General features: G+C 64.6%; 1 protein-coding gene across 4 annotated transcripts; it reads left to right on the top strand.

The window, feature by feature from the left end:
* The first annotated feature begins 1372 nt into the window (after nt 1-1372).
* SBF1 (SET binding factor 1) lies at nt 1373-25767 on the top strand. Of its 4 annotated transcripts, none has more exons than XR_014794681.1 (40): nt 1373-1603; nt 7340-7425; nt 7731-7868; nt 8039-8197; nt 8275-8385; nt 8978-9083; nt 9210-9342; nt 9430-9538; nt 9623-9736; nt 9819-9896; nt 10218-10331; nt 10401-10529; nt 10596-10694; nt 10805-11009; nt 11088-11200; nt 12149-12298; nt 12499-12567; nt 12640-12798; nt 12880-13142; nt 13214-13386; nt 13463-13536; nt 13608-13803; nt 13963-14090; nt 14544-14722; nt 14793-14926; nt 15020-15227; nt 15334-15530; nt 15604-15741; nt 18235-18312; nt 18596-18777; nt 18853-19032; nt 19437-19724; nt 19804-19930; nt 20001-20109; nt 20205-20435; nt 23960-24067; nt 24166-24377; nt 24958-25045; nt 25112-25243; nt 25340-25767. XR_014794681.1 is itself a non-coding variant. In XM_084879665.1 (40 exons), the coding sequence occupies exons 1-40, from the start codon at nt 1549-1551 to the stop codon at nt 25436-25438; spliced, it is 5673 nt and encodes a 1890-aa protein (XP_084735791.1). In that variant the 5' UTR covers nt 1373-1548; the 3' UTR covers nt 25439-25767. The 4 variants fall into 4 exon arrangements, 3 of the variants coding, with proteins under 3 accessions (XP_084735791.1, XP_084735792.1, XP_084735790.1); XM_084879665.1 differs by having other exon boundaries at nt 20001-20131; XM_084879666.1 differs by lacking the exon at nt 18235-18312 and having other exon boundaries at nt 20001-20131.
* The last annotated feature ends 489 nt before the right edge of the window (nt 25768-26256 follow it).

Genomic DNA, 26256 nt, shown 5'->3' with positions numbered 1-26256 from the left:
CCGAGCACCAGGCCTGGGGAGCGACAGCAAGAGGCAGAGAGGAGGCTGTGGAGGGGGGCTTGGGGCGTGGTGATGCCACATGTGGCTGACTGGAGGGTGGCTCCTGCGTGTTCTGTGGAGGAGGCCCTTGGGGTGGGGCCCGGGTTTGAGGAGACTGCGGAGTGGAGGAGAGCTGAGCAGACATCGGCAGCTGGGCAGCGGGGTTGTCCATTAGGCTGGGCTGTGGTGTCTGGTGGCCATCTGCACTGTCAGTGGAGCAGGGCTACAGGAGACGGGTGGGCAGGACTGTGTGCGTCTGGGGTTTGCCAGACGGGGACGGTGAGAACCAGGCGGAGAGGTGGGGGCCACGGCATTGGCAGCTTCCAGGTGAGGGAGCCACACCGGGGGGTGGGGGGCTGGTAAAAGAAGGGGCGGTGGGACCAGGGAGGGTCGCTCCCAGCAGTAGGGCCTGGGTAAGAGCAGGGAAGGCACAGGACCTTCAAAGGGGAGCAGGCAGGCTGGAGCAAGCACCTCTAAGGAGCACCATGGTCCAGAGCGAACCCCCAAACCTGCCTGTGACCCTAAGGTGCCTCTGAGAGGGCTGCAGAAATGGGCTCCTCAGGGCATGAGGGCTGGGCAGAGCCCGTCCTGGGCTTGGGCGCCAGGCTGAGGACTTCCCAGGGGCACTGCCCCCACCTCCTGTACCTCAGGTGGTGGCGGGACCCTTTTGGCTGAAGGGATGGAAACCAGTTCAAGCGGCCGTGACAACACCCGACAGACTCAGGGGAGGCTGAGCCTGGGCCTGTGCACCCAGGTGGGGAGCGGAGCCTCCGTTCTCGTCTCTGGTTCGGTTTCATTCCCTCTCCCTGGCCAGCCCCGATTCGAGGGCGGTGGGCACTGTGGGGTCCTGGGTGTGCACCCAGCCGGGCCTCCAGGGCCCGCGTCTTAAACTCTGCCCGTCACAGCGGGGCCTGCAGCTGCCTTTCTCGTGGTCACGAGTTAAATGTCTCCCCGGCTGCGTGGGGCCTCCAGGGAGGCTGAGCCCCCCTCCGGCTGGGAACCCCGAGGGCAGGGCCAGGGTCCGCCCCCGCCGCCAGGTAGGCAGGTCCTGAGGGATGTCCCGGGCCCCTCCGGCGCCCATCTGGGGGACCCGCGGGCAGGGCCAGGCCCTCCCGCCTCCCGCCTCCCTCCCTCCGGGCTGACAGCGCCGCGGAGGGAGCACCGAGCTCGCCGACCCGCGGGAGCCGCCGCCGCTGTCCCCGCCCGGGGGCGGGGCCTCGGCCCGGAGCTCCGGGTGAGGGCGCAGCCCCGCCCCCAGCCGGAGCCCGCGGGCCTGGACCAATGGGAGCGCGTCTCTCCGGGCCCTGCCCGGGGAGGGGGCGGGGCGAGGCCGCGCAGGCGCGGGGCGCGCCCGGGCGGGCCGGCTGGCTGGGAAGATGGCGGCGGGAGCCCTGGCCGCCGCCGCGGAGCGGGCCCCGGGCGTCCGGAGAGCGCGGGCAAGGGCGGGGGCCGGGCCATGAGCACGCCGCCCTCGCGTCCCCGAGCCGCGGAGCCCGCCCGCCCCTCGCCATGGCGCGGCTCGCGGACTACTTCGTGCTGGTGGCGTTCGGGCCGCACCCGCGCGGTGAGTGCCGGCGGCCGTGGAGGGGATGCCGGGGCGGGCGGGCCGAGGCCGCCGGGCCGGCGTCGCGATCGTCCGGGGCACCTGCCGCGCCGGGGCGGGTCCGGAGGTCCTGGGTCCGAGGCGGGCGGGCGGGCGGGCGGGCGGGCGGGGAGAGGGTCGGGCCGCGCCTGCCGCCGCACGCGGGGCAGAGCCGGCCAGGCAGCGCCGCGGCGTCGCCGGGGTGAGCGAGGGCCGGGCGGGCGGCCTCCGACTCCCAGTGGGTGGGACGGGCTCCCCGCCTTGGCCGGCTGCCGGGCGGCTGTGCCTCAGGCGACACCATCTTCCGCTCGCGAGCCCCTCCGCTGACCCCGGAGCCTCCGGCCTGAAGCGCAGGCCCGGCGCGGGGTGCCTCCGGCCCGGGCGGTTGGGCGGGTGCAGGCGAGGGCTCGGGGCTCGGGGATCCGGGGACGCTTCACTAGAGGTGGTGCTGGAGCTGGAGCTGGAGGATTTCAGGAGGAAATGGGGGAGAGAGAAGAGCATTCCTGGCAGAGGGCGCACGTCCTCAGGCCTGCAAGCCCAGCCCGGGGCGGGGGTCAGCGTGCTGCCTGCTGTCCGTGTCCGGGAGGGCCTGTCTGGGGTCAGCGCCGCGTCTGGAGCCCTTCAGCGCGGGGACAGGAGGACCCAGAGCCGGCATGACATCAGCAGCAGTCCGGGAGGCAGCGCCCGGGAGCAGTGCCCTGTGCCAGGCCCTGCACAGCCCTTTGTGCGCCTGACCTCACTGTCCCAGGGCAGCCCACCCAGGCCTCCCTGCGGGCGCCCCGTGCACAGTGGGCTCGGGTGCCTGGTCCTAGAGCCGCTGGAGGGGTCGGCCGTGCTGTGGGAAGTGTGTCGTTGGGGATGGCTTGTGGTCAGGCTGGGCTGAACCCTGAGCCTATCGCCCACCCTGCTGCTTATCAGTCCTGCTGTTAGTCACCACCCAGGACCCAGACTTCCTCTCCTTGCCTGCTGGGCCCTGCGCACTGCAGACCCTGCTCAGGGCCCTCCCACTCAGGACTCGCTCCCCTCCTCTGTTCCCGGCTGTGGGAATGCACCCCTGACACCTTCCGTGTCTGTGGGGAGCGTGTCCTCTCCTCTGGAGGTGGAGTTCTCGTGGGCAAGCGCCATTCTGCACACGGTGGGCGCACTGTCAGTGTAGGCCAGAGGGGTGCATGGGACCCAGGGAGCAGGCTGGCCCCGTGTGAGGGTGCTGGGCGGGGGCTGCGTGTGCAGAGCAGGTTTGGAGGCTGATGATGCTGAAGGTGGTGTGGGTAGGACCCAAGGAGGCAGAGACCATGCTGACGGTGTGACAGCAGGGGTGGGGCATTGAGGGGGAATATGAGGGAGGCATGGGTGGGCTCCTTAACAAGCTGGCTGTGACATGTATGTGCTAACGGGGTATGCACCCCACATGTATGTGCCCTTTGACCAGGACGGGGAAGGCTGGAGCCCACAGTTCCCACTTACCGTAAGTGGCAGGAAGGAGTGGTTCCCCTGCTGTCCACTGCCTTGGGGGTGGGGCTCTGGAGCCCCTGGACCACTGCTCCAGGCTGCTGGCCAGCCACCCAGCCTCAGGGCTTCCCTTGGCAGGCTTTGTCCATTCCTGTGAGGAACAAGCCCACAAGCCAGGTGCCTGCTATGGGGCCAAGGGTAGAGGAGCACTGTGTGGGGGGTCAGCAGTCCCTGCTTCGCCACTTGCTAGCTCTGACCTTGGGCCTGTCTGAGGCCCTCTGCACCCCAGTTTCCTCATCTGCAGATGGGAGGAGTCATACAGACCTGCCAGGCTGCCATGAGCATGAGATGGACACACATGAAGCTGTTCACATGGCGGCTCCAGGAAGTGGTGGGTGTCTTGTTAGTGCGAGCAGCAGGTGTGCGGACACCCCTAGGCACAAACGGAGTGGGCACCTCCGTGGGAGGAGGAGGGGCCTTGCGTGCTGGAGGCCTAGGACATTACTTGGGTTCATGGAGGTGTTGGGAGAGATGGATATCTGGCCTGGACCTGGACGTCCTGCTGGAGCTGTGGCTGCAGGGCCTGGTGCCGAGTCCCAGAGTGTTGCCAGAGGGTCACGACCTGGCAGATCTCTCCAGGGAGGAGGGTGGGGGAAGGAGGGACCCCCTCATGGAAGAGGATGCGTGCCCCCTCCCTTGGTGGGTGGGAACTCCTCCACACCAACACAGGCACCCTGCTGGTCTGGGAGCATCTCAGATGCCAGACAGATCCCTCTGTCCACCTCCCGGCCTGGGAGAGCCCTGGTAGTGTCTGCTGACTTAACGCCGCGTGGCCAGTGCTGGCTGTGCCTTTGGGAGCCAGAGAGTGGCTGGCCAAGTGTCTGAGGGACTGGGGGCTGGACCAGCATCTGAGAAGACCCCCCTTCCATGTCATGGCCTGGCCTCTCAGTCCTGACTGAGCTGAGCCGCCACATTCCTGTGCCCATCACTCTCCCCACCCCTGCCCTGCCCTGCCTCTGGAGCAGGTTGGGGCTGTTTGGGTGGCCTCGGTTGGCTCCCAGCCCCCACCTGGGAGTCGAAGGGTCCTAGGCCTTGGGTCTGGCCTGACTGAGGAGGCTGCGAGCCGTGGTTATGGGGCTCCAGAGCGCCCAGCCCTTGTGTGGCTGCAGCCCCTCTGCACGCCTGCGCAGTGGCTGGGGGCAGGGGGAGGAGCAGGAGGGTGCTGCCTGCCATTGCTCTTCTATGGCTGGGCTGGTCCCAGGGCGTGTGCACCACCCTGGCCTCTGCCCACAGTGCAGGCTAGCCCAGGCTGCCTCCAGCACTGAGCCTGGCACTGGTGACGGCGCTGCCAGCAGATGACAGAAGGCATGCCCTGTGTTCTCCCGCCCCTTGTCAGCCTCAGCCCACACGGGACTGGCTGCCGGGATGTGGCTGTGGGAGGAAGCTCTGGTCCCTGTCTGTGTCTCAGGGGACCTAGTGCCTTCCTCCTAAGCCGCTCCCCCCCCCCCCCCCCCAGCCATGTGACACAGGGCTGTGCTGGTCCCTGGGGTAGGGGCAGCTCAGGGCGGGCAAGGAGCAGCAGCAAATCACCTCCATGGCCGAGGGCTCCCTCGGATGGGGGTGCTGGGAGGCAGGGCAGAACCCACCCTCGCCTCAGGGTGTGGCTACAGCCCAGCTGCAGCCTGGCCCCTGCCAGCAGACTGAGGTGTGGGCTGGGGTCTCAGAGGGCTCAGGAGAGCCAGGCTTCTCTACCGCATGTCCTTCCGGGGGCTGTGTGCCTGGGGCCCCCGGGCCCCGGAAGCTGCACTCTGACTGAGGAACCTGTTTGCTTGTGGGGTGTGAGTGGGGCTGGCTGTGGGCGGATGGTGGTGCAGCCAGTTGTGTGCATTCCGCCAGCCCTCATGGGGCTGTGGGCTGTGCCAGGCCCAGGTGTGCTCTGGATACGCAGACGGAGCTTCTTGCTCGCGGAGCTCCCATTTGGCCCAGCCAGCCGTCAGGTGTACAAGAATCGGGTGTGTGCCAAAACCGGTTTGGCTCAGTGGATAGAGCCTGCAGACTGAAAGGTCCCAGGTTTGATTCTGGTCAAGGGCATGTACCTTGGTTGCGGGCACATCCCCAGTAGGGATGTGCAAGAGGCAGCTGATTAATGATTCTCTCTCATCAATGTTTCTAACTCTCTATCCCTCTCTGTAAAAAAATCAATAAAACACATATTTTAAAAAAATAAAATATATATTTTTTAAAGAAGAATCAGGGGTGTGGTGGAGGCAGGCAGGTCCTGCAGGCCCCAGGCTCAGGCAGCAGACTTCTGCCTGAAGAAAGGGACGCAGTTTGGGCTGAGGCCTGAAGGTCAAGTTTGGGGTCATCATGTCCAGAGAAGGTGCTGGTGACGGGAGCATCCCTTGCCTTGCCCCGCCACCTGCCCTTAGGTAGTGGGACAGTTCAGGAGTCGTCCCCAGTTGGTTCTATGGAGGGTGGAGCCCCTGCAAGTAAGAGTTGACGTTTCCTCCGATGAGATGAATGGGGAGGGGAGGGGGCGGTGGACAATGCCAGCTGCTCTGTCCGCATCCTGGGGGAAGAGGCTGCTGGGAGAGCTGCCTGCCTGGCCTGGGCGGGAGGCTGTGGGGCAGAGCTGCACACACCCCCTTCCTTCCTCCGCCTCTGCCTCGTGGCAAGAGCTGGGTGAGCCCTGGGTGTCAGCCAGACCTGGGCCCAGATGTGGTTTGGAGCCCACACCAGTCAGCCCTCCAGGGCGAGCTTGGGGGAAGGAGCCATCCCTTGGGGCATGCCAGCCTGGGCCGGGCAAGGGTGGCCCTTGGGGGGGCCTGGAGGAACCCCAGAGGCTTTGTCGTGGTGGGCTGTGGGCAGGTGTGTCAGTGTGTGAGCACCGGACACTTGTCCCTTTCCCCCACCTTGTCTTGTCTGCCACCTCATCTCCGAGCGAGTGTCGTGCTGGGGGGGAGGGGGGGGGGAAGCAGGAAGCTGAGGTTTTGTGAGTCAGGCCCCTCACCGCCACCTCCAGCGCCACCTCCAGCCCGCCAGAACCTCCTGTTGCCGGCCTTGGTGCTGTCTGAGGACAGGGAGGTTGTCTCCTGAGAGGGCGCTTTCTGACCTCAGGACCCTGCCCATCCTCCCTGTCCACCCTGCTCTCTGCTGCCCTGGGCAGTGGTGAGGCTGCGCCCAGCAGCTGAGGGCTTGCGGGGGTGCGGGAGGGGGAGGGGGGAGGCTTGTATTTTTCTGGTTCACTCTGCTGCCATGCGGGGCGGGAGCTGGAGGAAGAACAGAGACTGTGTTCTTTCTCCCAGAGTCCTGAGAAGTAAGGGTCCCCCAACAGGGCCCTGTCATCCCTCCAGTTTGGCTCTGGGATGAGTAAGAGCCGCTGGTGTGACTTTGACCTGGGGCAGTGCCCGGGCTCGGAGTGGGGGAAGTATTATAGATGAGAGGGGCTTAGGGTCCCTGGGGTTCCAAGGAGTGGACGGGTCTCTGGGGAGCACCCTGTGCGTGAGGTTGGGAGGCAGCTTCTCCAGAGCACAGCAGGGACATGGGCCTCCTCTCTGGCCCGGGGTGGCCTCCTGTGCCCCCTCAGCACTCCTCAGAGTTCGCTGGTGCTCCTTCCGGGGGTGCCTGTCTCTGAGGCCGTGGGCACAGTGGTCTTTCCTCTGCCACACACAATGCGTTGAGACCTCTGCCTCTCAAGTGAGCCTTGGCTGGCGGGTGAGGCAGAGCCAGGGAGTGGGGATGGGTGCTGGGCTGCCGGGTGCCCACTCTCTTGGTGCCTACCTGTCAGGCCAGGGGCATCGTGAGGGCCTGGTGCTGAGGCTGGCGGTTGGCTGGGGGAGTCTGGAAGGATTGCCCCCTGGCTGGAGGGGTGTGCTGTGCAGTCGGCTGGCGTGCAGGCTGCAGGTGGCTTCTGAGGGTGAGGGGGGAAGTACGGGGTAGGGGTGCTGACACTGGGGCCAGGCCTGGGAGTAGGAGTGAGACTGAGGTCCAAGTCCCACAGCAGGGCTTCTTTTTGCCCTCTGGTGGCCTTGGGGTCTGTGGCTGCCCAGTGGCCTCTCTCAGGATTATTTTTAGGGAAATTATAGGTGTGGGAGCTGAGGCTCGCCTGGTGCCAGAGGAGGACGGGGGCGGGGACGTTTCCACCCAGGGCTTTGAGGCTCCGGCCTGGTGGGGGTGGGGGTGGGGGTGGGGGTGAGGGTGGGGGTGGGGGTGGGGGTGGGGGTGGTGGTGGTGGTAGCAGGTGCTCTGACCGCCTGCTCCTGTCCTCAGGGAGTGGGGAAGGCCAGGGCCAGATCCTGCAGCGCTTCCCGGAGAAGGACTGGGAGGATAACCCCTTCCCTCAGGGCATCGAGCTGGTGAGTGGGGTGCTGGCTGCTGGGGGGCCAGCCCCACTAGGGTCCAGGAAATGTCTGAGCTGCTTCGGAGGGTGGGTGCAGGGGCACTGGCTTGGCTGACAGGGACATGTCCTGCACCACAGGATCTTCACCCCACCCAGGCCATTTCTCCCTTTTGTGGGGGCGGGCGAGGCCAGGAGGTGAGGTGCACCCGGGTGGCCCAGGGAGGGGCTAGCTGCTGCTCTGGAACCGGCATCCAGGCCCTGGCTGTGCGCATGCTCCGTGCAGGATGCAGAGGGAGCTGACCCCTGACCCCCCTCCCACAGTTTTGCCAGCCCAGCGGATGGCAGCTGTGTCCTGAGAGGAACCCACCGACCTTCTTTGTTGCTGTCCTCACTGACATCAACTCCGAGCGGCACTACTGTGCCTGCTTGACCTTCTGGGAGCCAGCAGAGCCCACACAGGTCAGCTTGGGGCTGCGCCCCTGCCCCTGCCCCTGGGAGTGCCTCCCTGTCTGCGGCTGTCCTGGCACCTAACCCCATGGAGCCTGGAGTTTCCGGAAGAGTCACCCATGTCCTCCTGCTGGGCTCATGGGACCTGCCTGGGAGCCGGGCGAACAGGCTTCTGTCCACAGGAAGCCCTGTGCTCGGAGGACGCTGCTGGGAGGGAAGAGGAAGCCGACGAGGGAGGCTCAGGGCGACTGTCACCGGGCACGTCCGGCCCTCCTGGCCAGTTGTTTGCTCCAAAGACGCTGGTGTTGGTGTCTCGGTTGGACCACGTGGAGGTGTTCAGGGTGAGGCGGACAGCCAGGGCACGAGGCAGGGCGTGGTCTCCCGCAGCTGCTGCCATGCTCCTCTGTGGCTCTTGCAGAACAGCCTGGGTCTCATCTACACCATCCACGTGGAGGGCCTGAACGTGGGCCTGGAGACCGTGGTCGGGAACCTGCTCACCTGCATCATCCCACTGGCTGGGGGCTCACAGGTGGGTCTTGAGGCAGCGGCTGGGCCCTCCTTGCTCCCCTGGCTGTGGGAGTGGGGCTGTAGGCACTCCACAGTCCCGCCTGGGCGGAGCACGGCCCCAGGCCTGGGACACGCGTGTGTCTTGGTGCACTGCCATCTGCCACCCTTCCTTGGCCTGCCTGCTTGCCTGCGTGTCCGTGTCTCGCCTGGCTCTCTGCCTGGCACCTGTCAGTGTGTCTGTCTCCTTGCTCCTTGGGGGTGCTGTCCCTGGATGCTCAGCCTCTCTGTCCGAGCCGCCGTGTGCGAGTGTGTCTAACTGTGTCTCTCTGCCCGTCTGTCCTGTGCAGCTGGACTCTGTTGAGGACGGAGTGGTACGGACTCTTTGTTTTTTCTACCCACCCAGGCCCGTCCCTGCCCCAGGTCAGAGGCCCCGAGCTCTCTCGGCAGCACTGCTCGGGCCAGCAGAGGCTGGTGTGGCCTTTCCCTCGGGCCTGCTGCTGCCCCGGCCAGTCCCACCTCGGCCCTGTCAGCCCCCAGGCCTGCTGAGGCCACGGAGCTCTGGGCTGACTCGGGTCTGGGCGGGTCTCTGAGCACCGGTCTCTCTCCTCCCACAGAGAACCATCTCGTTGGGGGCGGGTGACCGGCAGGTCATCCAGACCCCACTGACTGACTCCCTGCCCATCAGCCGCTGCAGTGTGGCCCTGCTCTTCCGCCAGCTAGGTGAGCCTGCCGCCCCGTCCGCCAGGCCTCCCTTTCCCGCCCTGGCCGGGGTCAGAGGTTGAGGCTATCACTGCGTGGGGTGGGATGGGGTGGGGCGGAGCCTGCCAGCCTGTCCTCTCCCTTCAGGCATCACCAACGTGCTGTCTTTGTTCTGTGCTGCCCTCACCGAGCACAAGGTACTCTTCCTGTCCCGGAGCTACCAGCGCCTCTCAGACGCCTGCCGGGGACTCCTGGCCCTGCTGTTCCCGCTCCGATACAGGTGCCTGCCCCGGGCCCCTGCTGCCGCCTGGCCCTCCGCACAGCCCCCTCCTCGGGGGCACCCACCTCACTGAGCCGGCCTTTGCAGCTTCACCTACGTGCCCATCCTGCCGGCGCAGCTCCTGGAGGTCCTCAGCACGCCCACGCCCTTCATCATCGGCGTCAACGCAGCCTTCCAGGCAGAGACCCAGGAGCTGGTGAGGGCCGTGTGTGTCCGCCCGTGCTCCAGGCCTGCTGGCCGGACTGCGGGCCCCTGACCACACGCCGCCTTTGGTCCGCAGCTGGATGTGATCGTGGCTGACCTGGATGGAGGGACGGTGACCGTCCCCGAGTGTGTACAGATTCCACCGCTGCCGGAGCCGCTGCAGAGCCAGACCCACAGCGTGCTGAGCATGGTGAGGCCGCGGGCAGCCCAGGGAGGGCGGAGGCTCAGCGCCTAGGTTGGTGCACCTGACGGCGCTCCTCTCCGCTGCTTAGGTCCTAGACCCGGAGCTGGAGTTGGCGGATCTCGCCTTCCCACCCCCCACAACATCCTCTTCCTCCCTGAAGATGCAGGTGGGGGTCACGCCTTCCTGCGCCCTCTCCTTAGGCCTGCCGCCAGCACAGTGCGCCCACCCTGCAGCGGGCCCCAGGCCTCGGGGGAGGGGGGGTGCTGAGCTCCGAGGGCCCCGGGCAGGGGGTGGTGGTCAGTGCTGTCGCAGGCACCCCTGCGCTCTGGAGGGAGGGGGCTGGAGGGAGAGGAGGGTCTGAGGCACCTGAGGAGGCTGGGCAGGGCCCGCACAGGGTTTGGGTTCGAGGAGGTGGAGCCTGGAGTGGGTGGAGGGTGAGGGCTGCCTGGGCAAGGGCTGGGCACTCACCTGCACTCACCTGTTCCAGGACAAGGAGCTGCGGGCTGTTTTTCTGCGGCTCTTTGCTCAGCTGCTGCAGGGCTACCGGTGGTGCTTGCACATGGTCCGCATCCACCCGGAGCCCGTCATCCGCTTCCACAAGGTGGGCATCAGGGCGGCACGGCGGCGGGCAGCAGGCAGTGCCTGTGGCTGACCCCCTCGTGTCCCCCAGGCAGCCTTCCTGGGCCAGCGTGGGCTGGTGGAGGACGACTTCCTGATGAAGGTGCTGGAGGGCATGGCCTTCGCAGGCTTCGTGTCGGAGCGCGGGGTCCCCTACCGTCCGACGGACCTGTTTGATGAGGTGTGCCCCGCCCCCTCTGGGAGGACCCCCCCAGCCTGGCCAGGGCCTGATGCTGCCTCTCCACAGCTGGTGGCCCACGAGGTGGCACGGATGCGGGCGGATGAGAGCCACCCCCAGCGGGTCCTGCGCCACGTCAAGGAGCTGGCGGAGCAGCTCTATAAAAACGTAGGTGGGCGGCCCCGGTGGGCGGCCCCGGAGGCCACTCTGCGGCCCCAGCCCTGCCTGGGGGCCCTGGTCTGCCTGCCCACGCTTCCTGTACGCCCCCCCTCCCCCAGGAGAACCCGTACCCCGCCGTGGCTATGCACAAGGTGCAGAGGCCCGGGGAGGCCAGCCACCTGCGGCGGGCGCCCCGGCCCTTCCCCCGGCTGGACGAGGGCATGGTACAGTGGATCGTGGACCAGGCCACGGCCAAGATGCAGGGAGCACCCCCCGCTGTGAAGGCCGAGAGGAGGACCACCGTGCCCTCGGGGCCCCCTATGAGTGCGTAATGGGGTGGAGGCACTGAGTTCGGCCCGGGTGGGTGTGAGGTCAGAGGTGAGTGCGTTCTCTGCTCCCCAGCCGCCATCCTGGAGCGGAGCAGCGGGCTCCATGGCAACAGCGCTCGCCGCCTGGAGGTGGTTCGAAACTGCATCTCATATGTGTTCGAGGGGAAGATGCTTGAGGCCAAGAAGGTGAGGGCGCTGGGCACGGGGGACGCTGGGTGTGGGAGTGCTGGGCCCCCCTGGGTCTGCTCACCTTCCGTCAGCTGTGGGAGCTGGGCTGGCAGGGAGGGCTGTGGGTGGCAGGGCTCAGGTCCCCCCACCTCAGTGGGGTTCAGTGAGAGCCATTTTCTTCAACTTCCCTTTTTATTAAATTCACTGGAGGGACGTTGGCTAATGGCCACGTATGTTTCAGATGTGCAGTGTGACACATGACCTGTATTTTGCAGTGTGTGCTCATCACCCAAATTCAGATCATCTTCCATCACCACATACCTTGTTTCCCTGAAAATAAGACAGTGTCTTATATTAATTTTTTCTCCCAAAGTTACGCTAGGTCTTATTTTCAGGGGATGTCTCATCTTTCCATGTGCTAGGTCTTATTTTCAGAGGATGTCTTATTTTCGGGGAAACACGGTACTTGGCTTCTTTACCCTTTCCTGCACCTCCCACCCCCCAAAGGTTTCTTCTTCCTTCACAAAATGTGTTGACCCACCTGTGTTTTTTTAAAAGCTGATAGAAAAGGGGACCCACACACTGCTGTGCTGGTGCTCACGACAGCTGGGGTCTGGGGACAGCTGTCTGGGCTCCTCCCGCCACGGCCGCGTGGGCCGGGGGCGGCCGTTCCCGTTTCCCCGTGAGCAGCAGGCTGTGCTGGGATGCGGAGGCCTGGCGAGCTCGCTGAGCGCCGTGCTGTGCTCAGTGCCGTCTGCACACCGGCTGGTGAGCGTGCAGCCTGCACCCTCCTGTCTCCGCCTACACGAGCTTTCGTGTGTGGAGCCCTGAAGTCGCAGCGCCTGGCACACCTGGCCTGGGCACCTTCTGAGGGCCTGTGTTTACAGCCTGGGACCCGCCCCTCCAGGGCACAGTTGATGGTCCCTGCATAGTCACATGCCCTCTGCCTCCGTGCTCCATCCCCAGCTGCTCCCGGCCGTGCTGAGGGCGCTGAAGGGGCGTGCGGCCCGCGGCTGCCTGGCCCAGGAGCTGCACCTGCACGTACAGCAGAACCGCGCCGTCCTGGACGACCAGCAGTTCGAGTTCGTCGTCCGGATGATGAACTGCTGCCTGCAGGTGAGGCGGCCGGCACGGGCCGCAGGGTGCCTGGCACTGCCAGCGGGTGGGGGAGGCCCGGTCTGTGGGTGGGTGCCGGCTTGTCCTTCCCTGAACCTTTGGACAGCCCAGGGCAGCCTGGGGAAGGTTCAGGAGCCAGAGAGGTGGGTGCCCTGGGGGGCGAGGTGGGGGAAGGTCTGACGGCTCTGGCGCTGCCGCAGGACTGCACCTCCCTGGACGAGCACGGCATCGCTGCCTCTCTGCTGCCCCTGGTCACTGCCTTCTGCCGGGTGAGTGCTGGTGGCCCCGTGTGCCCCCGCCCCTTCCCGCTGCCCCTGCTGACGCCCGCCTGGCCTCTGTAGAAGCTGAGCCCGGGGGTGACGCAGTTTGCGTACAGCTGCGTGCAGGAGCACGTGGTGTGGAGCACGCCCCAGTTCTGGGAGGCCATGTTCTACGGGGATGTGCAGACCCACATCCGGGCCCTCTACTTGGAACCTGCTGAGGACCGAGACCCCTCCCAGGTGCGCGGAGACCTCTGGGCCTGGAGGTTGGGGGGGGGGGGAAGGGCCTGGCCCGTCCCGGCTCACCCTCGGCCATGGCAGGGCTGGGAGGAGCCTGCAGAGGAGGAGCGCTCGGCCCTGGATGTGGCATCTGAGCAGCGGCGTCTGTGGCCCACGCTGAGCCGCGAGAAACAGCAGGAGCTGGTGCAGAAGGAGGAGAGCACGGTGTTCAGCCAGGCCATCCACTACGCCAACCGTATGAGCTACCTGCTGCTGCCCCTCGACTCCAGCAAGAGCCGTCTGCTGCGTGAGCGCGCGGGGCTGGGCGACCTGGAGAGCGCCAGCAACAGCCTGGTCACCAGCAGGTGGGTGGGCCTCCGTGGGCTGGGGGAGGCTCGGCCGTGAGGCCTGTGCCCACTATGCCCTCCCACCCCAGCATGGCGGGCAGCGTGGCCGAGAGCTACGACACGGAGAGTGGCTTTGAGGACGCAGAGACCTGCGACGTGGCTGGGGCTGTGGTCCGCTTCATCAACCGCTTTGTGGACAAGGTCTGCACGGAGAGTGGGGTCACCAGCGACCACCTCAAGGGGCTGCATGTCATGGTGCCAGGTACGGGGGGTCTGGGTCTGGGAACACTCCCCATGGGCCCTGGGCGTGGCCCTGGGTGAGGACCGCTGTCTCCCAGACATCGTCCAGATGCACATCGAGACCCTGGAGGCCGTGTACCGCGAGAGCAAGAGGCTGCCCCCCATCCAGAAGGTGCGTGGGGCCTGGCGGGGCGGGGCCCGGGGCCTGGGCTGGGTCCTGAAGTGCCGCCTCTGTCTGAGCAGCCGAAGCTGCTCCGGCCTCACCTGCTGCCCGGCGAAGAGTGTGTGCTGGACGGCCTGCGTGTCTACCTGCTCCCGGACGGGCGTGAGGAGGGCTCCGGGGGCAGTGGGGGTGGCCCCGCGGTGCTCCCGGCCGAGGGCGCCGTCTTCCTCACCACCTACCGGGTCATCTTCACGGGGATGCCCACCGACCCCCTGGGTGAGCCTTTGGGCGTGCCTCTGCCCTGCCCACCCTCTCCTTCCCCCGCTCGGGTGCAGGGCACCGCTTCCCTTCCCTCCACCTGCCGGCCCCCTGAGCCCAGGGACCCCGAGGCTGGGACCTGTCCCCTCCCGTCCCCTGACTCTGCTCCTGCCACAGTGGGGGAGCAGGTGGTGGTCCGCTCCTTCCCGGTGGCCGCGCTGACCAAGGAAAAGCGCATCAGCGTCCTGACCCCCGTGGAACAGATCACGCAGGACGGGCTGCACCTGCGCTCCTGCACGTTCCAGGTGGGCCCGCGGGGGCAGGCAGGGTGCAGTGGGGGATCTGCCAGCTTTGGGGGTGCTCCTGTTTGCTCTATGGGTCCCCAACCTTTGAGTCTGTGTCGAGTGTGCCGCATAAGCTCAGCACAACTCATAACGGACACGCACACAGAGAAGGAGACGTGGTGAGAGCCCACGCCCTCTACCTTCTAGCACACTGGCCACGGCGAGGCCCAGGTGCCCTGTGCTGCGGTGCTCCCTTGGGGTGACACACCCGCCAGCCCCAGGGGTGCACAGCGCGATGCAGAGGCCAGGGGGCCCTTCACAGCTGCCCGGGCGTTCCCCTGACCCCGGGCCCACTGGTCGCAGGGTGTTAACCGTCTGTCCGTTAGGAAGGCGCAGGGTTTCCTGTAGGCTCTCCGCCTCTGGTCGTAGCCAGGCCCGGGCCGCCCAGACCTCAGAGGCCTGTGTCTGTCGCAGCTGCTGAAGATGGCCTTCGACGAGGAGGTGGGGTCCGAGAAGGCCGAGCTCTTCCGCAAGCAGCTGCACAAGCTGCGGTACCCGCTGGACATCCGGAGCACCTTCGCCTTCACCCTGGGCGCCGGGCACACGCCCAGCCGGCCGCCCCGCGCCGCCAAGGACAAGGGCCCCTCTCTCAGGTGTGGAGCGGGACGCCCCCCGACCGCTGGGTGCGGCCCGGGCCTTTCCGCTCACTGCTGACTCCCCCAGGACCCTGTCCCGGAACCTCGTGAAGAACGCCAAGAGGACCATGGGGCGGCCGCACATCACGCGGAAGAAGTACAACCCCCCCAGCTACGAGCACAGGGGCCAGCCCCCCGAGGACCAGGAGGACGAGATCTCAGGTGGTGTGGGCACCCTGGGCGATCGGGGTGCAGACCCCTGGGCAGAGGCTCTGTGCTGTGGGGGTGACGGCTCCTGTTGCCTGGCCTGCCCAGTGTCCGAGGAGCTGGAGCCCGGCACGCTGACCCCGACCTCGGCCCTGAAGCCCTCCGACCGCATGACCATGAGCAGCCTGGTGGAGCGGGCCTGCTGCAGGGACTACCAGCGCCTGGGCCTGGGCACGCTGAGCAGCAGCCTGAGCCGTGCCAAGTCCGAGCCCTTCCGCATCTCTTCGGTCAATCGCATGTACGCCATCTGCCGCAGGTGCGTGCAGCCTGGGCCTCCAGCACTGGCCGGGGGCTGCGGACGCCGCGGGCGGGGTCCTGCCTGCCCGCCGTCTCACCCCGCCGTCTCACCCCGCCCCTCACAGCTACCCGGGGCTGCTCATCGTGCCCCAGAGCGTCCAGGACAACGCGCTGCAGCGGGTCTCGCGCTGCTACCGCCAGAACCGCTTCCCCGTGGTCTGCTGGCGCAGCGGGCGCTCCAAGGCCGTGCTGCTGCGCTCGGGGGGCCTGCACGGCAAGGGCGTCGTCGGCCTCTTCAAGGCCCAGAACGCGCCTTCTCCAGGTACCCGCCCTCCTCAGCGCGCCCCGCGCCTGCGCCCGCGCCCGCGCCCCCTGCAGCTCTGCCTCCTCCCCAGGCCAGTCCCAGGCGGACTCCAGCAGCTTGGAGCAGGAGAAGTACCTGCAGGCCGTGGTCAGCTCCATGCCCCGCTACGCCGACACCTCGGGCCGCAACACGCTCAGCGGCTTCTCCTCAGCCCACATGGGCGGCCATGGTGAGGGAGCTCATGGGCCAGAGGACTTTTGGGGTCACGGTGATACTTGTGGAGGGCAGGCCAGTGAGGGGGCAGCATGTTTGGGGTCTGAGACGAGGGAGAAGGCCCAGCATGGGACCAGGTGAGTGCCCTGACCCCCTGCTCTGACCACTCCTATCCCCTCACTGTGCCCCCGGCCTCCTGGTCGTCCCTGGACACAGCTCTCAGAACCCCGTCTGGTCCCGTCCCTCCTGCATCCCCTCAGTGTCCCATGGCCCACTCCAGCCAGCCAGCCAGCCTACCTGTTGGCTTCTCTCCTTCTCTGTCCTGGCCCCTTGGGCCTGGTCTGCACTGGTCTCCACATCCCTTCCCCACCAGGGCCCTCTCCGTGCTCACTGGGCCCGCTGTCCCTGGTGGTCCACGCCGGCAGGGCATGCCCTCCCTCTGTCCACCCCAGCCCTGCCCAAGAGCCCTCCCTCTTCTGTGGCTCTGCCCTGCATGCAGAGAAGGCCCCAGGCCCTGAAGGTCGGGCGAAGGGCCTAGGGGCCGTCAGTGTACCCGCCCTTTGCTGCAGGGACACTGGTGCAGACTGGCCCCTGTAGAGGGGTAGTCTGGCCTCCTGGGCAACAGGTGGGGAACCTATTGAGGAGGTGACCAGGTGGGTGCTGGGTGCGAGGAGAAGCCAGACAGGAACCACCCACGAGGGCCTCATTCTGTAGTTAGAGAGGAGGGTCCTCCTCGCGTTCGCACTCCAAGGCACTTTCTTCCGCATCCCCCTTCCCACCTGATCCCATAGGCTTGTGCCTGACCCCAACCCCCAACCCCCCACTCCCCATACCCCACCGTGTCTAACCTTCTCTCTCCGTCTGCCTCAATTTCTTCCACCTGACCCCGTCTCCGCAACTGACCCTTCTCTCCATCTGACCCCGTCTCCACCTGACCCTGTCTCCCCACCTGTCCACTTGACGCCGACTCCACCTGACCCCGTCTCCCCAACTGACCCTGACTCCCCACCTGTCCACCTGACCCCGTCTCTCCACCTGACCCCGTCTCTCCACGTGACCCCGTCTCTCCACCTGACCCCGTCTCCCCACCTGACCCTGTCTCCCCACCTGACCCCGACTTCCCACCTGACCCCGTCTTCCCACCTGACCCCGACTTCCCACCTGACCCCGTCTCCCCACCTGACCGCGTCTCCCCCAGCTGCCGTGGCTCAGGTGCCACACGAGGGCCACTTCTCCGTGAGTCCTGCCCCATCGGTGCAGAGGGAATGTGGTGGTCGCTTCCTGGTCAGGCTTCCTGATTCCCTCCATCCCTACCCTCATGCTTGTCTGCGTTTTTCTCTGTAGTTAACACGCTGGGGTGACAGGCAGGGTTTGGGGGCTGGTGGTACTACCCACAGGCCAAGCCTTCCAGAAGCCCGTACGCCATCCTTGATTCTTTCCACTCTGCCCACCCCGAGTCCCCGTCTGCCCTCCTCCACCCCTGCCCGTGGAGGAGGGGCTCCAGGCGCACGAGAGCCTCGCCTGCCCCTCCTGCCTCACACGCGCCCCCTGCTGCCTGAGCAGCCTCCCTCCCACTCTTCAGGGCTCAGGCCCCCTGTCTGTCACCAGTGCTGGGCGCTCGGGACGAGGGGGCTGGGAACGGGCAGCCAGCGCCTGGTGGTGCTCATGGGACGCCCTCTGGGGCACAGATCTGACCTCACTGCTCAGCGTGCTCTAGTCTGTGGCTTCTGCTTGTCCACGTCAGAGGCCACCTTTGCGTGTGACTGCGGGTATGCTGTTGCACTGCCACCCACGCTCCCTGGTGCCTGCCTCTCCCTGCGGCCACCTGGGCACTTCTGACCCCAGCCTCCTGGTTCCCCGCTTCGGGGTGTGGCCTGTCGCCCTCGCTGCTCACCTCCATGACAAGGACACGCCATGTCCTCCTGGGTGTGCCTCCTGTCCCGCAGGGAGGGCTGGTGGGGCTTGTCTGGAGACTGCTCTAGTGGGCAGGGCCTTGTCCCTGCTGCCTCCTCAGGGGGCCAGGGTGGGATGCCGGCTTTGGAGCCGCTGCCTGGCGAGGTTGCCTGTGCCTCTGGCTGGGCAGGACCAGCCCATGAGCCTCGGGCCTTCCTCCACCGGGGGTGGGGTGCTGGGGCTGCCCGTGCTCCCTGGTTGTGGGCTGGAGCTCCCAGATCTGGTTGCTGCTGGCAGAGGCTGCTTGGTGGGATGTGCTGGGAGCGGCTTGGGGCCGTGCCATGTGGTCCAGAGGCCCAGGGACAGGTCGTGGAGGAGGTGTTTGAAGGGAGCCCAGGGTTCCTGCCTCCTCTGACCCTGCCTCCCTGCCTAGCCAAACGCTCCCTGGCCTCCCTCAGAGGCCCTGGGCCTTGGCGCGGACCCTGCTGCCTGGGGGCTCCTGCGGGGCATGGTGGAACCCAGTCCTGCATGTGGCCCCTTTGGTCCACAAGACCTCATGCTGGGCACACACATGGGCCTGGGCCAGGCCTGAGCCTTCTTTCTGCTGTGCCCCCAGTGCCCAGCCCCAGAGCCAGGGTCACCACGCTGTCCAACCCCATGGCGGCCTCGGCCTCCAGACGGACCGCACCCCGAGGTACCGTACCACCCACTCAGGCCGGCTCCCCACACCTGGCACAGATGCCCCGTGTGACAGAGTCATCGTGGGCACTAACGTCCCCCACGCCTGCACTAACGCCCCGCACAGGCGGGCATAACCCAGCCCTCCACGGCCCTGGGCACTAACCTGCCCCCGAGTCCTGCCCCCCCAGCTCTGACGCGCTCAGGCCCCCGGGTCCTGCGGCCTCCCGCCTCCCCGGAGTCGGCCCAGGTGAGTGGAGCCTGGCCCCGCTCGGGGGCTGACTGGTCTCTCCGTGCAGGTAAATGGGGCAGTGTTCGGGCCAGCGGGCGCACTGGTGGGCTCGGTGGTGATGTGGGCTCCCGGCTAGCAGGCAGAGACATGCTGGGCCCCCCCCAGGCGAACGGGGCTCCCCCGGACCCGGGCTTTCTGCGGCCCCATCGTGCAGCCCTCTACATCATTGGGGACAAGGCCCAGCTCAAGGTGACTGACTGGTGGGGGCACGGGGCCAGGCGGGGCCTGGAGCCGGGCAGGGCTCACCGTGCTGCCCTCCTCCAGGGCGTGCGGCAAGACCCCCTGCAGCAGTGGGAGCTGGTGCCCATCGAGGTGTTTGAGGCCCGGCAGGTGAAGACCAGCTTCAAGAAGCTGCTGAAGGCGTGTGTCCCGGGCTGTCAGGCCTTGGAGTCCGGCCCCACCTCCTTCCTGCGCTCGCTGGAGGATTCGGAGTGGCTCACCCAGGTCTGCACTGCCCCTGCCCCCGCTGTGGCCGAGGGCTGTCGGGGGTGAGGAGTGGGGGAGGGGCTTCAGGCTCCCTGGGTCTGGCCCTTCACGCCCTGCTGCCAAGGACAGAGGAGGGCTTGGCTCACTTGTCCAGCAGGATTGGGCCCTGGGGGGGAGTGGTGGCCACTTCGCACCCAGGTCAGGGCCACTGCTGTCCTTTGCGGGGTGGGGTGCTGTGTGTGCATCCCACGGACGGCCACCTCTCCAGTGCTGGGGGCTGGGGAGGGCAGGAGGCAGCAGGGGTCGGCTATTCATCGCTGTGCCTTGCCGGCCGCCCTGGGTGCATTGCCTCCATGGCTGCCCTCCTGGGGACGTGTGGGTCCCAGGGTGGTCGGCCTGGTCTGAGGTGCTGGTCCCTGCAGATCCACAAGCTGCTGCAGGTGTCGGTGCTGGTGGTGGAGCTCCTGGACTCGGGCTCCTCTGTGCTGGTGAGCCTGGAGGACGGCTGGGACATCACCACGCAGGTGGTGTCCCTGGTGCAGCTGCTCTCGGACCCCTTCTACCGCACGCTGGAGGGCTTCCGCCTGCTGGTGGAGAAGGAGTGGCTGTCCTTTGGCCATCGCTTCAGCCACCGGGGGGCCCACACCCTGGCCGGGCAGAGCAGCGGCTTCACGCCCGTCTTCCTGCAGTTCCTGGACTGTGTGCACCAGGTGAGTGGGTGGCTGTGGTCAAAGGCTGAGCCCCGGTCCTGGTCGCTGGCTCCTGACCCCAACCTCTGCCCCCGCACAGGTGCACCTGCAGTTCCCCATGGAGTTCGAGTTCAGTCCCTTCTACCTCAAGTTCCTCGGCTACCACCACGTGTCCCGCCGCTTCCGGACCTTCCTGCTGGACTCGGACTACGAGCGCATCGAGCAGGGTAGGGTGCTGGTGGTGGGTGGCGCAGGGTGGGTGGGGGCTGGCTGTGAGGCTCAGTGCTGCCCCTGCAGGGCTGCTGTACGAAGAGAAGGGGGAGCGCAAGGGCCCGCAGGTCTGCAGGTCTGTGTGGGAGTATGTGGACCGGCTAAGCAAGAGGACGCCCGTGTTCTACAACTACATGTATGCGCCCGAGGACACGGAGGTGAGCTGGGCAGGGCCCGGTTGAGCACGTGGGCTCCTCCTGGCCCAGCTCCTCACGCCACTCCTGCCCCCAGGTCCTGCGGCCCTACAGCAACGTGTCCAACCTGAAGGTGTGGGACTTCTACACGGAGGAGACGCTGGCCCAGGGCCCCCCCTACGACTGGGAGCTGGCCCAGGTGTCCCCGGAGCCCCCGGAGGAGGAGCGGCCTGATGGCGGGGCTCCCCAGAGCAGGCGCCGCGTGGTGTGGCCCTGCTACGACAGCCGCCCCCGGGTGCAGCCCGATGCCATCTCACGCCTGCTGGAGGTGCGTACGTGTGCGTGTGTGCGTGCGTGCATGCATGCGTGTGTGCGTGCGTCCAGTGGCCCTGCCTGCAGCTGCCTGCCAGCCTGCTGGAGCCTGCCCTGCCCTGGATGCAGGCAGTGGTGACCGGGCTGTTGTCAGAAACCCCAGCTTCTCTGGCCTGTGCACGCTCCTGCCGCCAGGGGCTGGCTCTCAGGGAAGGCGAGTTCTCCCAGGTCCTGGTGCGCCAGCTCCCACCCCCTTCTGGTCCACCTGCCTCGTGTCCCCTTTCGAGAAACACTGGGCCTCCTCTCCTTGGAGGTCATGTGTGCTCTGCCTCCGAATCGGCATCTATTGGGGCCAAGGCCCTGGGACAGGGAAGAGCCATGTGAGCTGGGGGTTGGGGGTGGGGCTGGGGTGCTGGGACACCCAGCAGTCAGGAGGCATGGGCAGGCTGGCTGAGTGGCTGTGGGGACCATCTCAGCATCTTGGAGCTTGTTTCCTTGTGGGGAGAGGAGAGGTGCTAATCCCTGCGTCTCAGGGAGGCAGTCGTGCAAACTGACAGGAACAGGGTTCAGCAGGGCCGCACTGGGCCTGGCCTAGGGCACCTGCCACCAGGGTCTCGGGGAGCACAGGGCCACGGGTCTGTGGGTGAAGGTGACCCACAAGCACAGGGAACAGCAGAGTCCCACCTTCTCTCTGGGAACACGAGTAGACTGGGGTCTAGAGTGAATTGTGCCCTAACTTCCTACAACCCACCCCGTGTGGCACGCCCGTCTGTGCTTTGACTTGGACTGCAGGTGCCTTTCCATTCAAATGTTTCGTGGTTCCGTCTCATCTCTTCTGATGGTTCCTTTCATTGGGATCTTTACTCCATTTACACTTAATTGTTGATGTGGTTTGGTTGAAGTCTAGCATCTTATTATTTTCTACTTCACTGTTTTGCCCTTTTCTAACAATTATTTGTTCGTATTCTGGGTTTGCTTTAGTAGGCTTTTGAGCTATACCTCTTCGTGTTACTCTTAGTGGTTGTGAGGGACCACAGTAGTCCTCCCCTATCCATCCATGGTTTCAGTCACCTGTAATCAGCTATGATCCAAAAATAACAAATGAAAGACTCCAGAAACAACTCACAAATTTAAATTGCGCGTTATTCTGGGTGACAAGATGGTACTGTGCAGCGCCTGCTGCCTGCCCAGCACCAGAACCCTCCTCCCTCCTGCTCCCCACCCCCCACACACACGCCTGCCTGTGAGCCTGGAGTCACCTTGGGTGTCAGACTGACTCACAGTATTGCAGTGCTTGGTTGAAGTCACCCTTGTTTTACTAAATAACAGCCCAAACCCATTCACATAACTTCCTACAACGCGTAAGTCAACTTTATTATTACGATTGGTAATCTCTCAGTATGCCTAATCTGTAAGTTAAAACTTACTGCAGGTATGTTGTGCAGGAGGAAACATAGTATAGGTGGCCGTTTGGTGTACTGTTCACGGTTTCAGACACGTGTCTTGGCACGTGTCTCTGGGGATAAGGAGATGACTGAACAATCTTGTCTTGACTTCTCCGTGCCACCTTACACACGGACCCAGTCAGCAGCACCTGCCTCATCACGCCTTTCTGTCATGTTCACTTCACCTGGGGTAGAGACACTGCAGGTCACTTCACCTGGGGTACACACACAGTAGGGTGGTGTTTACATAGCCTGGTGTTGAAGAGATTAGGACGTGAAAAAGCCTCTGTAGTTGCCATGTTCAGTCTTTGCTCTTTGATTGTAGATCTGATCTGGTCTCATCCCCCTTGGCCTGAAGGACACGGACTGTTTCTGGTAGTGCAGGTCTGCCAGTTCAGCTTCTGTTCCCCTGAAAATGTCTGCATTGTGCCTGTATTATTAAAGGGTGTTTTCTGTGTGTGTAGGATTCTGGATTGACAGCTTTTTATACTCAGTAGTTTAAAAATATCATTCCAAACGTTTTCTGGCTCGTAGTGTTTCTGATTAAAAGTTGGTGCTCATTCTTATGCTTATAAACTACATAAAACACACACACACACCCCACGCTCTTCCCCCCCCCATTACCTTTAAGGTTTTTCTCATCATCTTTGGTTTCAACAATTTGACCGTCACATGGTTGTTCTGTGTTCATTCTGCTTGGAGCTCTTTGAGCACCTTTAAATCTATGAGATGGTAGTTTTCAACATGTTTAATACATTTTAGGCTATTATTTCTTTTAAAGTTTTTTTCTTCACAATTCTCCCTTCTTTCCTCTGGGACTTGATTTTCCCAGTCATTTAGGCTATTTTCCCTCCTATTTTTTTTAGTCATTTAGGCTAATTTCCCTCTGCAATTCATTTTGGAGCATTTCTATTATCTTGTCTTCAAGTTTATTTCTCTTCTTATGTTTATGTGCACTTAAGCCTGTCTGATTTTTCATTTTAGATGTTTTCAGCTCTAGAATTTTTTTTAATAGTTATATTCTCAGGAGAGCTCCCATCTGTTCAATCATTATGTTCATCTTTAAATCTTAAGACATAACTCTTCCTTTTCTTGTTTGGTAACTATAATACCAATTTCATTTTGGGGGCTGTTTCTTTTAACCTTTCCACTAAGGATGGATCTCATTTTCCTGCATTTTTGCTTGTCTAATTTTTTTATAAGCTGGACATTGTGGGTTCCATATTGCTGAGCATCAGGAATGTGTTGTCTTCCTTGAAAGTGTCTTGAATTTTATTCTTGTAGGCTTGTGTCGGCGGGTCTTTCCTGGGCTTGTTTCTCAGCTTTGTTAGGGCAGCTCGAGAGACACCTTCCCTTTGGTTCAGAGGAGCCTGCTCCACAGACGGGGCCTCGCCAGAGCCTGCCCTGGGTGTGCCATTCCTTTATCTCCCCGCAGTGCGTCCCCTGGGCTTTTGCTCTCAGCTCCTTAGTAGCTGCTTAGGCCTCGAGACGCCTTGTCTGGCACGTGGCAGTTTAATTTGGCCAAACACTCAGGAGGCCTCCGTGTGGTTTCTGTGCCATCCCTCTTCTCCAGCCTCCTGGTGGCTGCGCAACTCCGCCCCTCGGTGCTTGGCTCGGGCTCTGCCTCCCGTCTGTGGCCGTGGCCCCGGTGTCACTATCTCAGGGCCTCTGGCCGCACTTGTCCGGCCCATGGGTACCTATGGTGGCCGGTCAGGAGCCGGACACTGTTGTGGCCAGAGGTGGATGTCCCGCCTCCGAGGGCACAGCAGCCGGCAGTTTCATTGTTGCGTTCTGAGTGAGCATGCCACTTTCTGGCAGGGATCGGGTTTCTCTGTATTTCAGCCGTTCTCCTGCCTTAGCCTGCTGGATTGGTCGTGCCCTGATTCTGTTGTGATGCCTCTTGCTTGTTTGGTAAAACTTCCAGCTGAAGTTTAGATTTTGCACCTCCGTGCACCCGTCCCCCCTTCTCCTTTTGTTCTGTTACACGTTAGCCCTTTTCCTACTTTCTCACTTTCCTGTATTTTCTTCCTTTTCCGTTTCATGTCCCAGGGTTGGTACTTCTTCTGAATAACGCTAGCTCCCTCCTTCTCCCCAGGAGCTGCAGCGGCTGGAGACCGAGCTGGGCCGGCCCCCCGAGCGGTGGAAGGACAACTGGGATCGGGTGAAGGCTGCCCAACGCCTCGAAGGCCGGCCAGACGGACGTGTGAGCAGGGGTGGCTGTGAGGGGCTGGGGGGGGCGCTTGCTGCCAGGAGGTGGTTCAGGCCGCCCGGCACTGACACAGGCCCATCTCTTGCCCCCAGGGCACCCCCAGTTCTCTGCTGGTGTCTAGTGTGCCCCACCACCGCCGCTCGCTGGGTGTGTACCTGCAGGAGGGGCCTGTGGGTTCCACCCTGAGCCTCAGCCTGGACAGTGACCAGAGCAGTGGCTCAACCACGTCCGGCTCCCGCCAGGCCGCCCGCCGCAGCACCAGCACCCTGTACAGCCAGTTCCAGACTGCTGAGAGTGAGAACAGGTGTGAGGCACCTCCCCATGGGCGGGGCACTTCTGGGCTGGGGCCTTTCAGATCAGGAGCCGGTGCCCTTGGGGACGTTCTAGTCATTCTCCGGGGAAAGGACTTGTGGGGGAACCCCATGGTGGCTTGAGCATCAGCTCAGTTGCTAGGGACACGATAGTGGCTTGGAAGGGTTTGGGATATAGAACCAGTGACCACAGCCCAGCCCAGACGGTGGCTGCGGAGCAGAGGGACGGGTCTACGGGCTCCGTGAGGGCAGGCAGGCTGCCAGGTGAGGTTGGAGTAGGTTCCCGGTGAGGCCAGGGCCTGGCAGCTGCATCCCCACCTCCGGGCCTGGGGAGCTGCTGGATGTTCCTCCTCTTCCACGGCACCTGCCCTGTGTGCGGGGCCGCTTCACGGACACCCGAGGCTCTGATGTGGGGGGGGCTCTTCTCCACTTTCCTGGGGCTCCCCGGTCAGTGCTCCAGCCCTGGGTCTTTTGGGGACAGGGGCCTTGGTCTTGCTGCTAGGACTGGCCAGGAGGGGAGGGGACAGCTGGGCCTGGCTGGGCACTCATGGCCCCGGTCCGCTGCCGATGCAGGTCCTATGAGGGCACCCTCTACAAGAAGGGGGCCTTCATGAAGCCCTGGAAGGCCCGCTGGTTCGTGCTGGACAAGACGAAGCACCAGGTGAGTGGTCCGTGGGCATAGGGCAGGCAGGGGCTAGGACCTGCCCTGACTCCCTGTCCCCCTCAGCTGCGCTACTACGACCACCGCACGGATACAGAGTGCAAGGGGGTCATCGACCTGGCGGAGGTGGAGGCCGTGGTGCCTGGCACGCCCACCATGGGCGCCCCCAAGACCGTGGACGAGAAGGCCTTCTTCGACGTGAGCTGTGGCCAGGGTGCAGGAGGAAGGCGGGCGGGGGGGCGGCCGGGGGACGCCGCGGGGAGGGCCGAGGACTCAGCTGCCCACCCTCCCCAGGTGAAGACGACTCGTCGTGTTTACAACTTCTGTGCCCAGGACGTGCTGTCGGCCCAGCAGTGGGTGGACCAGATCCAGAGCTGCCTGTCAGACGCCTGAGCCCAGCCCTGCCGCGCTGTGTCCAGTTACAGACCACTAGGGGTGGGCAGGGCCCCCCGGCCATGTTTACAGCCCCCACCCTTGACAGTATTGAGGCCCAGCCCCCGAATTTGTGTGTACAGCCCCTGCCATCCCCACCCTGCCCACCCCGCCCGCCTGGCCAGCTCTGACCCCATTTTGGAGTCCTGGCTGAGCGTTGGCGGGAGGCGCCATGGTACAGCCCTCTCGGTGGGCCTGTAAATAGCCCCGCCCTGTCCGCGTGGTGGCCCCGGCAGCCCGCAGGCACCCTGTTCCTACAACAGAGTCTATAAAGAGAACTAACTATGTGCCACCCGCCTGCTCGCCTCAGCTTCCCAGCGGAAAGGACCAGGTCGGCATGTGGGGGTTGAGCACAGCCCTGGGTGGCTCCGCCAGGTCCCAGCTTGGTCCCGGCCATCTCCCTGGCGGCAGGTGGCTGTGGATGTCCCTGGTGCCGACGAGGCAGTGGTTTCCGTAAGGGGAGGTGGAGTTGGTTGCTTGCATGGCTCTTGGGAAGCTGTCCAGAGGGCAGACTGGGCAGAGGGCTGGAGGATGGGGTCGCTGATACATGCTGGTCGCTGGTCAGATGGAAGGAGGTGCTAGGAGGGTGGGCTAGGAGTGAGGGTGTCCAAGGATGTGGGGAAGAGGGTCATATATGGAGGCGGCATGGCCCTGAGGCAGTGACTGTTCTTGATGACCCATTCAGACATGAGCCCCACCAGCCCGGCCTCACCTGTGGGGTGTGGGGGATGAGTGTTAGAGCTGAGAGAACACTGCAGAGGGGCTGGTGGTGTGAGGGC

Source organism: Pipistrellus hanaki (assembly GCF_964339955.1).
Source record: "Pipistrellus hanaki genome assembly, chromosome: 3".
Classification (NCBI taxonomy): Eukaryota; Metazoa; Chordata; class Mammalia; order Chiroptera; family Vespertilionidae; genus Pipistrellus; species Pipistrellus hanaki.
The sequence above is the reverse complement of the archived record's forward strand: the minus strand, read 5'-3'. Positions and strand labels throughout refer to the sequence as shown.